Here is a 14,302-nt window from a genome sequence, read left to right on the forward strand (position 1 = left end):
CACTTTTTTTGTTATATTTGTCAAATTATACCATATCTGTACATAAATTGTACTTTATTTTACTATAAACTATAATTATTATAAAATTTCATCTAAATCAGTTCAGTAATGTATACGTGAAAGTGGAACAAACATCTATACTCACAACATTTATATTAGTTATTTGCCTATTATTGTAGGTGTGTTTCTTGTTCAATGGGTATATTTGTGAAGTTTGGGCGTTATTTTAATATAATTTGGATTTTAGATTTTAAAGTTACGATTATATAGTAAAGTTTTGTAAAGTTGTATTAATATGTTAGTTTAACTTGATTTAAAATTTAATTATGTACTAAGGAGTTTACCTACTAAAAAAATAGCTTTAAATTTGCCACCATAAAAATTTGTTATCCTTTGTATCCTATTTGTTAGCCTAAGTGTACCTTGGTAAAGTCGTCACCTTCAGTAAGTTACAATAGGTAATACGAGTATATATAGGGGAATTGTGCTCAAGATGGCATACTATGATAAGATGACACACTACCAATATTGATGAAACTATTAGCGCTAAGTGCGATCTTGTGACGTTTTAGGGAGTGTCTGTAGATGCAGCTAGTGCTTAAATTCAGTATGGCTGAAAGTGAACGCAGATGGGCAAGTAATTCATGTTTTCGTTATTTTCAATTGCAACAAATTTTTCTTTCGCTTTTGCTTGATGGTGAAAAGACATGTAAGGTAAAGATTTTATATTTGAACTAATTATAAATGTAAAATAGGATTATTATATGACACAACTAACGCTAAAAGCGCATCCTAACCTATAACCTTTTGTCACAACGGTTAAAATTAAATTCATATATCTATTGGGTAAGGTGACATACAAAACGTGAGTATAAGATGGCATACTATCTTACCCTTATAAATAGAATCGATATATTTTTTTTGCTTTACCTACAAAATGCCTGGCAATTACAAACGAATATATATTGGTCACAAGAAGACATGGATAAGGCTGCTAGAGCAAGGGCATTCAATAGCCGCAGGTGACGAAGCTTATTTCCCTTTTGGAAAAGGAAGTGACTGATAACGGAATCCAACCTCATAAAATTTGCAACATGTATGAATCTGGCGTTAATACTGTTTAAAAGCCCCCCAACAATGATGAAACTATTTATTTGTGAACTATGCTCGACAAATAATGATGGCGTTTTTATGCCACATACTAAGTATGTCATTTTACCCTGTAGATATGTCGTCTTACACTGGTCGACCTAAGTGCGATTTTTGTTTGTTTTTATGATGTTTGAAAGATGATTGTTCTGAAACTAAAATAATTTCGTTGATTATGAAATATATAATAGTATACGCAATATGCTGTTCTCAGATGACTTTATTTATTTGAAATATTTGTCTTCAAACAAAAAGTATGTCATCTTAAGCACAATTCCCCTATATATGTGTATGTATTTTAAAGCGCATGCATTAACAACAACTTCACCTACTCTGTTATGTGTCTAGTCTTTATACACTACATTTCTCATTTACCGCCTTAGTTTTGTGCGTGCATTGTATGCGTTAAATTACTAAATTAAAGTCCATACTCGTATTTTTACTTATTGCACCGAGATATTCTTAACAAGTAAAAATTTGTTAAAAAAGTTTGTAAAAAAAGTAAAAAATTTACAACAATTTCTTTCTTTTTAGCTACAAGCTCTATCGTAAAGGCAAGGAGAAGAAGGCTTTTTCCTTTTAGCAAGAATCTAGTAGGGAGCAGAACACTAATAGCTAGCATTTCTGTAGATACCTACATGTTAAGTAACGTCGTGTCGTTTTTAATGTTGAGTGGCAGAACTTAACACCGCGTTTTCTTTCGGGGGAATAAAAATTACTTCAAAGTTGATCATTTCTTGCAGATCGAACCTACTTCTACCACCACGTGTCCACGAAACATTTACACATCCTAATATGCTACAATTGCTTCGTAATAATAACAAAAAATAGCTTACATTTAATTAAATCGATATAACAAACATTTTCAAAATTTTCCTACATAAAATAAAAACACAAACAAGGCGCCATCAATCAAAACGTTATACAAAGGTTTCTAATTCGCGATAAAATATAAAAAGTCTGGATCGAGCATCACAATCCGAGCTCAACCCCTCGGGATGCCGTCATTAAACAAATTCCTTTCCCCCAATTATAGAGTTACGAATGGAATGGAATAGGACATGCTTTTTTTATTATCTTACTAATGTTAGTGGTTCATTCTCGTCTCGTCGTATTAATACAATGGATACAAAGAATCTAAGTACTGCTTCGATCTCTAATTTTCGGTATCTACAATTTATTAAAAAAATACCTGTATAATAGTTAGGTACTATGTTTTTTCCGCATATTGCAGTGCAGACAAAGACGAAGAGGAGTGTTAAAGCACTCCGTTCCTTACGTAGGTACCGCTCAATTTTCGAGATATTGAGGGTTGCGTGGCGGGTACCCGGCCACGTATATTACATTGAACGGGCCGGCCGGTAGTAATACATTGAACGGGTAAACGAGAACAATTGAAATATAATCATATCCTCGCATGGTAATAGAACCCACAATTGTCGCTTATACAAATTATATGTATACAGTGATTGTATATTCGACAAATATACTTGTACACATAACATACGAGTACATACTAGTTAAATAATATCGTCGTGCCCGGCTGAAATAAAACTTATACGGTAAACTACAAATTCTTGTTCAATGGATATTCATTTCATTCATTCGTTGGATTTCATTCTCTAAAATTTTTTCGAATAATTACATAATTTTTAAAGTTACACCTTTTTCTAACATGTAACATTAAGCCACAAGCACTAGCATAATACTGTCACTAGTTTCCGTGGTTCCTACCCCTACATGTAAAGTCTACAAAATGAAATTGTACATATACTTACTTACAGAGAACAGCAACAGGTTAACAACGTTCGTAAAACCTTTATTAACTTAAAAAGTAATTATATTTAAAAAGAAATACCGCCACATCTAATAGAACAGTAGCACAGCCCCGTCGGCCGGCGCCCAACAATTATTTAATGTCAAACGCAACCAGCGCGCCAAGATTGCGGATACGGAGCGAGTGTGAAAACGGCTTTATATTTATTTACTTATTTATTATTATTTATACAAGTACATATATTTATATTTTGTTGATATTGTTTGTTCTATTGCTGAAAAAATATGCCACATATGGTATTTAATACATTATTTCTATTCCATTTTTAATCGTTTTTGTTGCATTTAATATTATCAATTGTAACTAGCACTCCCAGTTTGCAAGGTGTGAAAGTAGCATTATATTTATACTGTAAAAGAGACACGACATGGCGTTACTCAAAACGCAATATCTCCTGAAAGTAGGGAACGGGGTGTCTTAACAGGTTCCCAGGTTCTTTCTTCTCTGCCTACCGCTATGTGCGTGTGAAGTGTTTAGGGGAATTGTGCTTAAGATGACATACTTTTTGTTTGAAGACAAATATTTCAAATAAATAAAGTCATCTGAGAACAGCATATTGCGTATACTATTATATATTTCATAATCAACGAAATTATTTTAGTTTCAGAACAATCATCTTTCAAACATCATAAAAACAAACAAAAATCGCACTTAGGTCGATCAGTGTAAGACGATATATCTACAGGGTAAAATGACATACTTAGTATGTGGCATAAAAACGCCATCATTATTTGTCGAGCATAGTTCACAAATAAATAGTTTCTTCTTTGCTGGGGGGCTTTTATAAAGTATTAAGTCCAGATTCATGTTGCAAATTTTATGAGGTGGGATTCCGTTATCAGTCACTTCCTTTTCCAAAAGGGAAATAAGCTTCGTCACTTGCGGCTATTGAATGCCCTTGTTTTAGCAGCCTTATCCATGTCTTCTTGTGACCAATATATATTCGTTTGTAATTGCCAGGCATTTTGTAGGTAAAGCAAAAAAATATATCGATTCTATTTATAAGGGTAAGATAGTATGCCATCTTATACTCACGTTATGTATGTCATCTTACCCAATAGATATATGAATTTAATTTTAACCGTTGTGACGAAAGTTTATAGGTTAGGATGCGCTTTTAGCGTAAGTTGTGTCATATAATATTCCTATTTTACATTTATAATTAGTTCAAATAGAAAATTTTTATCTTACATGTCTTTTCACCATCAAGCAAAAGCGAAAGAAAAATTTGTTGCAATTGAAATTAACGAAAACATAAATTACTTGCCCATCTGCATTCATTTGCACCCATACTGAATTTAAGCACTAGCTGCATCTACAGACACTCTCTAAAACGTCACAAGATCGCACTTAGCGCTAATAGTTTCATCAATATTGGTAGTGTGTCATCTTATCATAGTATGCCATCTTGAGCACAATTCCCCTATATAAAAAATGAAGTATTTATATTTGGCTATTTTATAGTAATAAATGACAATTAATTAAAATGATATTACAATGACATTACCTTTTATTAGTGTTCTTATTGTTTCTACTTAGATAGAAGTAACTTATTCAAATTTGAATCCAAAGATTTATCTACAAATTCAAATATTACTACTTGAAAACATTAAAATAAAAATTAACACAAGTACCTACCTAACAAGATAATACAGACTTCAAAGACATTCATATTCACGAACCACCATCTTTAGTCCGAGTGTTATCTCCTAAACCTTTGTTCAAATTAATTGTTCTAAACAATAGTATAATCTGTACTCAAGTTATTGGTTATCTGTGGCTTTGGGTGTCTTTATATGGGGTTACTTTTTTTTAAATATATTAATAATTATTATGATTTCGTACTACCTATTTAATGTTATTTGTAAACAAAATTCAACTTTAAAAACCATTAAAAAACCAAGAGTAAAAAGGTATATTTTGATACTAAGTAGCCTACACATTTAAATTTGTGCTGTAATATTTTTATTAAATAAAATGGAATACACTATGTATAAAAGAAATAATTTAATTTCATTGTAAAAATAGATATTATTTTAACTTTAGAGAAAGCTTTCACATAAAATACATTCCAAACAATTTTTTATTATATTCAAATTAAACATCTATTTAAATATGTAACTTTAATATTTACTTAAAACATAACAAAGAACTAATAACACAAACTTACCATAAGGTAAAAGGGGTTGAAAATCATTTCTGCAAATATCTATTTGAATACATTTAAAAAAATCAACTTCTGACATTACACAAACAAAACGTGTAAGTAATGTCAGTCACAAAAGCGCGCCGACAAAAAAGTTTCCCAATTCAAAATAAATAAATGCAAATATTTTGAAATTGGAACGTGAATAAACAGCGGGCCGTTTGAATATTCATACCAAATATGAATATTTCAAATTTGGATACGCGGTCCGAAAATCATTCATTGGGCACTGGTTGAAATTTATTCAGCCTGTATTTACTATTGCGAAATGAACACGCTGTATCTTATGTACTGAAATATCTAGAAATTATATTACATAAATGCTAGGATAAATTGTTGTAGTGATTTAATATATTTTAGGTATGCCTCCACCCAATGCCTCCAAAATTCGGAGGAAATTGGAGAATGCTATCTTAACACTAGTTTCCCGCTGCCTACCCTGCTGTATTATAAAAGAAGGAAAGTTTCTGGATAATATATTGGATATATAAGTTTGCTCTAAATAAATTCTTGGTTAAATTGTTGTGGTCACTTAACAAATTACGTACCTAAATGCCTTTTTTATTGACGAATGAATAAAAAATCATATTCAATTAACTAGTAACGTGCTAGAACAATAATCGTCGTACCGTTGAGTGCCGCCACTCAAAATAGGTACCGTACTTATAATGTTAGCGCTAGGTTTCCTTTGAGCCCCCCCCCCCCCTGCCACGGTGGAAAAAAAACGTGAAGCTGCTTTCTTTTGTTATACTTAGACGTTTTACCTCATGTTTCAAATCATTGGATATTTCATACACACACAGCTGTTATCACCCATAATCTATAAAATGCAACAGCTTGCCCAATCTATTAGATATTCCGAACTAATATATCATAATTACTACAATATCAATCCCCCCTCTACAAATTAGTTGCGCGTCGGTATCTCTTTATTCGGTATAAATCGCAATAAAAGTGAATATGTCAAAAAGTAATTAATTCTGATTTCTGAGTCTGTCGCACCCCTTGTCTTGTTTAGGGATGGAGTGAATCTTCGATTTCTTGTCGATAGATTATGTCGATATTAACATTTATAGCGCTAGTGCAGTAATTGCTCATCAGCATGAAGAACTTTGTTTTGGCTTTTTAAATGAAGTTTATACTTGTATTTTCAATCGTTTTACCTACTTATTATAATAAGCTATACATTTTTCATTGGATTGGATCCAATATCTATACTTCTATAGTATTATAATGAAACTCGAGAATTTGTTTGGTTTAACGCACTAATTTTATGAGCTACTGATTTCATTTGAATTTTTTTTGTATTAGATAGTTAATTTATTAAGGATAGCAATAAGCTCTATTATATCATGCTGCCACCTATAGCAGCGAAGTAACAAAGCAAAAAAATCTTTGTCTTCTATACAAAATAAAGAAAAAGTCGATGAACATAACATTGAAATATCGATACAATTGCATCGCTAGTATACAGTAGGAAAGGCAGAAAGGGTCGCGTCAGCTGGCGGCGGCGTATTGTCGCTAAATGCGCGACGACGTGACGCGGTCAAGGGTGTTTATATGTATTATATTATATGTATAACATATACGATATTTCTGTTAATATATTACATGTCTCTTGAGGTCAGTCCTGACGCTAGGCCCTCAGTATGCGACTGTCAACACGACAGGTTTTGGATACAATTCCGACTCGACAAAATGAAATATTAAGTATTTTCATATCCTTGCTCAGGTCCCGAGGCAAAGCGTGGCGCGTAGTTCGAAAAACACATTATTCAAACAAAATAAAAACAAAAACAAATGCGGCCAAGTTTTATATAATTTTAATAATAATTTTCCCTAATAGCGGATATTTAATTAGTAATTACCTAATATAGTAGAAAGTTATATAAATAAATAATATTAAAAAGAATTACAGTAAGTGAAAACCAATAAAATGGCTATTACAATGAAGATATTCAGGAGGTACATAATATACAAACTAGCTTAATTAAGATTAAGCAATTGAAATCAGTCGTTTAAGATAATTTATAACTACAAAACAAAATAATTAATTATAATAAAATTAGATTTGATTAGATTATATAAAAAAAAAAACTTTTTTGACATCTACATAATTCGTCTCACATTTCAATTATCGAACAAAAGTCGCGCCAAAAAGCATTCGACATTTAAAATTGACAAATGATTCGTTCGAATTTCGAAAACGATCAATAACCGATTGGTTCCGTGGAAGTGATTTGTCATTTTCAATTCATATCCGTTTTTGTCACAAATTTAGATGTCTACTAATATTAAAGAATATGGAAATTATAAAAATCTAGATAAAATTAGTCATTTTAAAAGAGCATCTGTTGAGTTACATGTTTGTTCTTCTTACCAAAAGTGCCTTACGACTTCCAAACTGATAATATTTTTATTTATTAATAACGATTTACCAAAATCAGTATTTTCAGTCCAAGAGAGATTAAAAATAATAGTAAATCTAACAGTTAATTTGTAAATAATTATATTTTGAATAAAAAAAATAATACACATGTTTAGCATTAACTACCTATTACGATGTAGGCAAAGACGACATAGAGCTAATAAAGGAACTTTTAAGTCCGTCAATTACTTTTTGAAAAGTTTTTACTAGTTTTTGCATATTCTAATTTCTCAATATATACTTACTCTTATTCTTCTAAGTGTATTGCGAATCAGCAACTATCTTTTTTAGCCAAAGCCATCCCAACTATGCTGTTATAGCGATAATTTTTTAAAGTAAAAATAAAATGCATAGATCATCTATCATCTACGGCTATCACTAACATTATGTTGTAAAAATTGTGAATTTATTTTGTGAAGAAATAATTATTTTGATGCCTATGTATAAAGGTTTCTATGAAAGTACATTATTTATATTTTTGTTAATCTGCATTTATCAATATGATCATTTCATCAATGGATAGAATTGATGATGCCGCCGTGGAACGTCTGATTGAAAATGCTATGGTCGTGGATTCACTCCACACCTGGAGATTCCAGAGGTTCTTACTCTGGTAGACAAAGAGAAATGTTATTAAATGTCATTTTTTTTTTAGCTTCACACTATAATCAAAAAGTAGCAGAGTAGGCAGAGGAAACCTGGGAACATAGCGTTAAGACACTCCATTCTCATTTAAATACTTCTGTTCTTATAGAGGCATTGCATGTTGGGCGTTCAATGCCGCGTTTTGCCTCGAGGAAATTAAAATATTAAATATTTCTTCTCCTCGATATTTACCTCGAGTGAGAATGGAACCCACAAACTTTCGCGTTTACAGTTGCTCCCCTGTCGGTTATGAATCGTCAATTTTTAGACGATAGTGATAGAATAATGAATAATATTATTAAATTACCTTCCGTACTAACTACTAAGTGGTAAAAAAAAGTAGAATGAAAATCATAATTAACCATTTTAAACATATTTAAAGTAGTCATAATGGCCCACGTTCAAATCCTTGTTCTCTTAAAACATTTTCTATAAACGTATCATAATTACTTAATTTAAAGACAAATTGAAATAATAAAAAAACAACGCGTGCGTTAGCAAAAGAAAAAATGTAATAAAAAAACAATAATCGTTAATGTTATGAATCGCTTCTTTTTTCTATTTTTCTTTTTTTTGGGTGAAATAACAGTTTTTGGTGTAAAGAATGGATTTGTGGGTGACGTTGGCTTATTGATGGTGGGCGTGTTCTTTTGTTATTGTATACGCAATTGGGGTTCAGAATGGTTCTTTTTCTATTTTTAGTTTAACGCATATTTTTATTGCGAAACCGTATGACATGGGTGATTGGGTCGTGGGTTCGAATTTTGAGGTATTTTTAGTTTCATACTGTATTCCGCATATAGCAGGGTAGGCAGAAAAACTTAGTGTTAAGATACTCTGCCCTACGCACCGTCGAATATTCGAGACATTGTGTTTTAAGAGGTGGAATTCAACGCCGCACTTTCCCTTGCTACAAGAGCTAGAGAGCCGAATCAGAGGGAATTGAACCCACAAGCATCCCGTTTTCACAGTCACACGCTGTACCATTGCGCTTCAAAGGTCTTTATTTTAATTATCTATACATTAATTAATTTAATATTTCTTTTACAGGTAAAGATCTGGTTTCAAAACCGTCGCATGAAATGGCGGAACTCTAAAGAGAGAGAACTTCTCGCGTCCGGCGGCTCCAGGGAGCAAACTCTACCCAATAAAAATAATCCTCACCCAGATCTATCTGATGCTGAAGTGGATAAACCCAAAATGTCACCGATTTCCAACGAAGACGATGAAATTAAAAATAAAATTTATACTACCACATCTAATGATTATCGTTTTGACGACAAGGTGGCTACCAATTCGTTATTTGCGCGGGAAAATGTTTATAGCAATATGGAGGAAGAGGATTTCGATAGTGATGCGAGCGCCTCTGATGAAGAAATAAATGTAACTTGACGTGTTTTCTAAACTAGTGATGTACCTATTAACTTTATAATTATACTATTTAAAATTATAGTTTGTATATTGCACAGATTATAATTAATTATAATAGATATTTGGGATAAATATAGTCAAAATTAATTTTCTTCCTTGTATTGCAGAAACTAACTTTTACTTGTGGATTTAGTTTAGTATAAAGAAATAATGACAACCTCGAAAAATATTATAATTATTGACCAATAACAACAATATAACTTGGAATGATACGAGTACATATATGTTTGCTGAATATATTTTTGTTATTTGCGTTTACATCACTTAAATGTATTCATCTGTTATATTTTTGAAACTATTTCTTTTCGTAGTCCTTCATAAATGATCAGTAACAGTAATGATGTTGGAGGACAGGACAGCGTCTGAAAGCACTATTCCTTTAGATTCGATTTTGATCGTCACGAGGGAGAATGATAGTATTAATTATTTTCATTTACCCACTCTGGTAGACAAAGCGAGGCGTCGAGTTCCGCCATTTAACACGCAATGTCTCGATAATAGTGCGGTGCGTGGGAAATTGAGTGCCCTAAATTTTGACACTAGGTTGCAATGATGAAATATATCATAAATCTGCAATTTATATTTTTAAAATAATTATATTTTATCTATCTGTGGCATTATAATAATAGTTTTTTTTATTTATATTACATGTGGCTTTGATTGTAAATATAGAGACAAAATATATTGTAACATATTTTAGGGTACACATTAAAATATAAAGTAATTCAAATTTATTTTAATTTAAAAAAAAATGTTATGTAATAAGTAGTTAAATTCATCTTTGACATTCCAACAGATTTACATTTTTATCATAACTTTTTTATCATAACTTTAAATTAAAAATTGTAATAATGACACTTTAGTAACAAAAGTTCACTTTTTTATAACATTTACTTATGTAAAATTAATTAAACGATACACTTTAATTTTCAAATCAATACAGATTAAGCTTAAATCATTATACAGATTATAAATATTTAAAAATAAATTTGAAAAATAGCATATACTCGTAAGTAACTTAATCTTATTCTACAAAGTCTCTACAACTAACTGTACAATGCACCAAATTTGTAAATATTTTTGTTAGTTAGTAAGAATAATTAATAATTGTATGTGTCATACATTTAATGTGGAATAAATAATTTAAAATGTCTCTTTTGTTTTAATTACAATACTTCATTTATTTAAATTATAAAATAAGTATATAATTTTTTAATATTACTTTTAAAAATTTTGTTTATTTTTTAAGAAATAATTAGATGTAATATTATCAATGAGTCCGTCTAGGGCCAATGGTACAAACGCAAACTCGACGATTGTGGGTTCGATTCCCAGTTGCACTCGGAAGGAATGTTTCATTTCCTCGCAATGATAAACAAGTGAAAGCGAAGCGTCGAGCCACTCAACACGCAGTATCACCAGCACTTGTGCGATGCATGATAAAAAGAGTGTCTTGACTCTAGGTTCTTACTACCTGCCCTTTCGAATCATAAAAAATATAATCATTGTATAACTTTTAAACACAATAATACAACATCAAAAAGATTAAAGTTAATTATTAATCGTACATTAACTAGTTTAATAACCACTAAAAATCCTCCAAAAATAATATTAGTAACATTCCGCTAATTTCAGAAGTTCAGTGGGTTTATAGAAGTTGGTTCTGTGAAAAGTACGAGTGGGTACTTATATTCAATACCTATTCTATGTACTTTTTTTTTTTTTTTTTTTTTTTTTTTTTTTTTTCAAATAAACTTATAATAAGCACTTTTGAATCGTCGAATGAACATATGAACAAAAAGCTACCACCGGTTCGGAAGGCAGTTCTGCTGAGAAGAGCCGGCAAGAAACTCAACAGTTGCTCTTTTCAAAATCAATGGTACGATCTAATACATTAGTTGGCAGCTATCCTGCATTACATTCAATAGACATTAATTCCATACATGTTTGTCCTCTAAGTATTCTTGAACAGTGTAATAAGCTTTACTTGTTAGAATTTTTTTTACTGATATTTTAAATTTTGGAAGTGGCAAATCTAGAATACACTGTGGAATTTTATTATATACACGTATGCTCAGACCCATAAAAGATTTATTAACTTTTTGGAGGCGAAAACTTGGAGTAACAATCTTATCTTTATTTCTCGTTTCTATCGTATGATTGTCACTATGTTTACTATGACAATGTATATTTTGTCGGACAAAGAGAATATTATAGTATATAAATTGGGAAGCAACTGTAAGAATACCTGCATCTTTGAAAACATCTCGCAGAGAATCTCGCGCTCTTAGTTTATAAATATATCTCACGGCTCTTTTTTGGAGGATAAATATTGAATTGATATCTGAAGCACTGCCCCATAACAGCATTCCATAAGATAAAATACTATGGAAATAGCTATAGTAGACTAATCGGGCAGTGTCAACGTCCGTCATTTGTCTTACTTTTTTAATTGCAAACGCGGCAGAGCTGAGTTTATCCGCAAGTGCTTCCAGATGAGCGTTCCACTGGAGTTTGGAATCTATAGTTACACCTAAGAAAATAGCTGATTCCGACAAATTGAGAGTTTCTCCTTTAATTAGTAGACTGAAATTATTTTTTTTTACATTTTGTAAAGCAAACTCAATACATTTAGTTTTTTTAGCATTTAACATTAGATTATTAACATCAAACCAACGAAGAATATGCGATAATGCGCTATTCACATCGTCATAGTTTATTTTATTTCTGTCAACCTTAAATATTAAAGAGGTATCATCCGCGAAAAGTACAATATCACATAGGTTCTTCACATAAAAAGGTAGATCGTTAATGTAAAGAAGAAATAAAAGGGGACCAAGAATTGATCCTTGTGGAACGCCCATCTTTAGAGGAGATCCAGATGATTTTACATTATTTATACTAACCTTCTGGATTCTTTGGTTTAAATATGAGGCAATAAGGTCAAGGGCAGTATCCTGTATACCATAATGTTTTAATTTTAATAACAGAGTTACATGGTCTACGCAATCAAAGGCTTTGGATAAGTCACAAAACACTCCAATTGCATTTTGTGACCTCTCCCATGCGTCATAAATGTGCTTTAGGAGTGCAGCACCCGCATCCGTAGTGGACTTGCCTTTGGTGAAACCATATTGCTTACTATGGAAACAATTGTTAATATTTAAGAAAATTGTGAGCTGGTTGAACATTATTTTTTCAAATACTTTACTTAAGGATGGCAAAACAGAAATCGGTCTGTAATTTCCAGGCTCAGATCTATCTCCACTTTTGTAAAGCGGCACTATTTTGCTATATTTCATTAAATCAGGAAAAGTACCGAATTCTACACAATTGTTAAAAATTAAAGCAAGGTAAGGAGCAATATTAGGTATAATTGAATTAAAAACTTTAACAGACATGCCCCATAAGTCACCAGTTTTCTTTAAATTAAGGCTTTTAAAAGTTTTGACAATTTCTTCTGGTGACACATTCTTAAACACAAAATTTTGTCTACAACTATTAACATGGGTTTTTAGTATTAATTCTGCTTCCGTAGGAGATGATGGCAGTGAACGTGTTACTTCAGTTGATATATCAGAAAAAAAAATTATTATTTATATATTTTTTATTATTTATTTATATATTTTTTTATGTAGTGATTTTTCTTTTTTTATTCTTCCACTAGGGTAAAGCGAATACTGCGATACTGCGTTTTCCCTGTCTAACACTAAATCCAGCACATAGCAAGGTAGGGTAGAGGGAACCAGTGCTAAGTCACTCTGTTCCCATTAAGACACAACCGTTCCCCACTTTTCACTGAATTCTTGAGGTATTGTAAGTTGAGTTGCGGAAATCCGCGCTTTACTCGTTGAAAATATTAATATTTATAATCCATCCCCCCGAGCGGGAATCGAACCAAGTACCTTCGCGTTTACAGTCGCACGCTAGTTCCCCTGTACCACGACGGCCTCTAGGTATATTAGGAACTTAAAAATATAAAAAAAAGGAAGTATTAGAGATAAAAAGTAAGAATATATCACAAATGGGCGTTACGTTATAAATATTGGTATTATGTCAACTGCAGATTGTTTTGATCACGCCTCTAGGTGTTTGCTTGAAATATTGTCGCGAGGTACACCTTTTCTGTTTTAAGGGGTCGGGAGTTTGATTCTCACGTTCTTTTTATTGGGATAAACATATAAATTTCATATTTTTTGCCGGTATAAAAAAAATGTATTAAATTATAAATATTAATATCAGAATTATTAATGTGGTATGTATATTTTCATTTTTGAATTTGTTTAGACAGACCGCGGCGTTCGATTCCGTCATTCAAGGGTAAAATAATGAATCTGAGGATAATTAGGAAAAAGGACCTTCGTGGCGCAGTTGGACAACATCTAACTGTAAACACAATGCTTTAGGGTTCGATTCTCACTCACGTAAATGTATTTTTATCTTATTCTCGCCCTGATAACAAGACAAAACGCCCAATTGAGCTCCGCCATTTATATTTTAATTTATCCCCTCTAATAGAAAGCGTGTGGAATTCCGACATTAAGCATAATATCTCGCAAATTAGGTGTAAAGTAGGGAACAGAGTGTCTTAACACTAAGTTCCCTG

General features: G+C 31.6%; 1 protein-coding gene across 1 annotated transcript; it reads left to right on the top strand.

The window, feature by feature from the left end:
• The first annotated feature begins 9,001 nt into the window (after positions 1–9,001).
• Positions 9,002–9,657, top strand: LOC146528155 (uncharacterized). The gene is made up of 2 exons (XM_085204590.1): positions 9,002–9,034; positions 9,316–9,657. The coding sequence occupies exons 1-2, from the start codon at positions 9,002–9,004 to the stop codon at positions 9,655–9,657; spliced, it is 375 nt and encodes a 124-aa protein (XP_085060716.1).
• Positions 9,658–14,302: the final 4,645 nt, after the last annotated feature.

Source organism: Heliconius melpomene, chromosome 20, assembly GCF_056956725.1.
Source record: "Heliconius melpomene rosina isolate 202511_hmr_F chromosome 20, ASM5695672v1, whole genome shotgun sequence".
Classification (NCBI taxonomy): domain Eukaryota; kingdom Metazoa; phylum Arthropoda; class Insecta; order Lepidoptera; family Nymphalidae; genus Heliconius; species Heliconius melpomene.

Coding starts and splice junctions, on each gene's coding strand:
- LOC146528155 (XM_085204590.1), top strand. CDS start 9,002: ATGGGTGATTGGGTCGTGGGTTCGAATTTTGAG. Junction 9,035..9,315: donor TCGTGGGTTCGAATTTTGAG/GTATTTTTAGTT, acceptor TTTCTTTTACAG/GTAAAGATCTGGTTTCAAAA.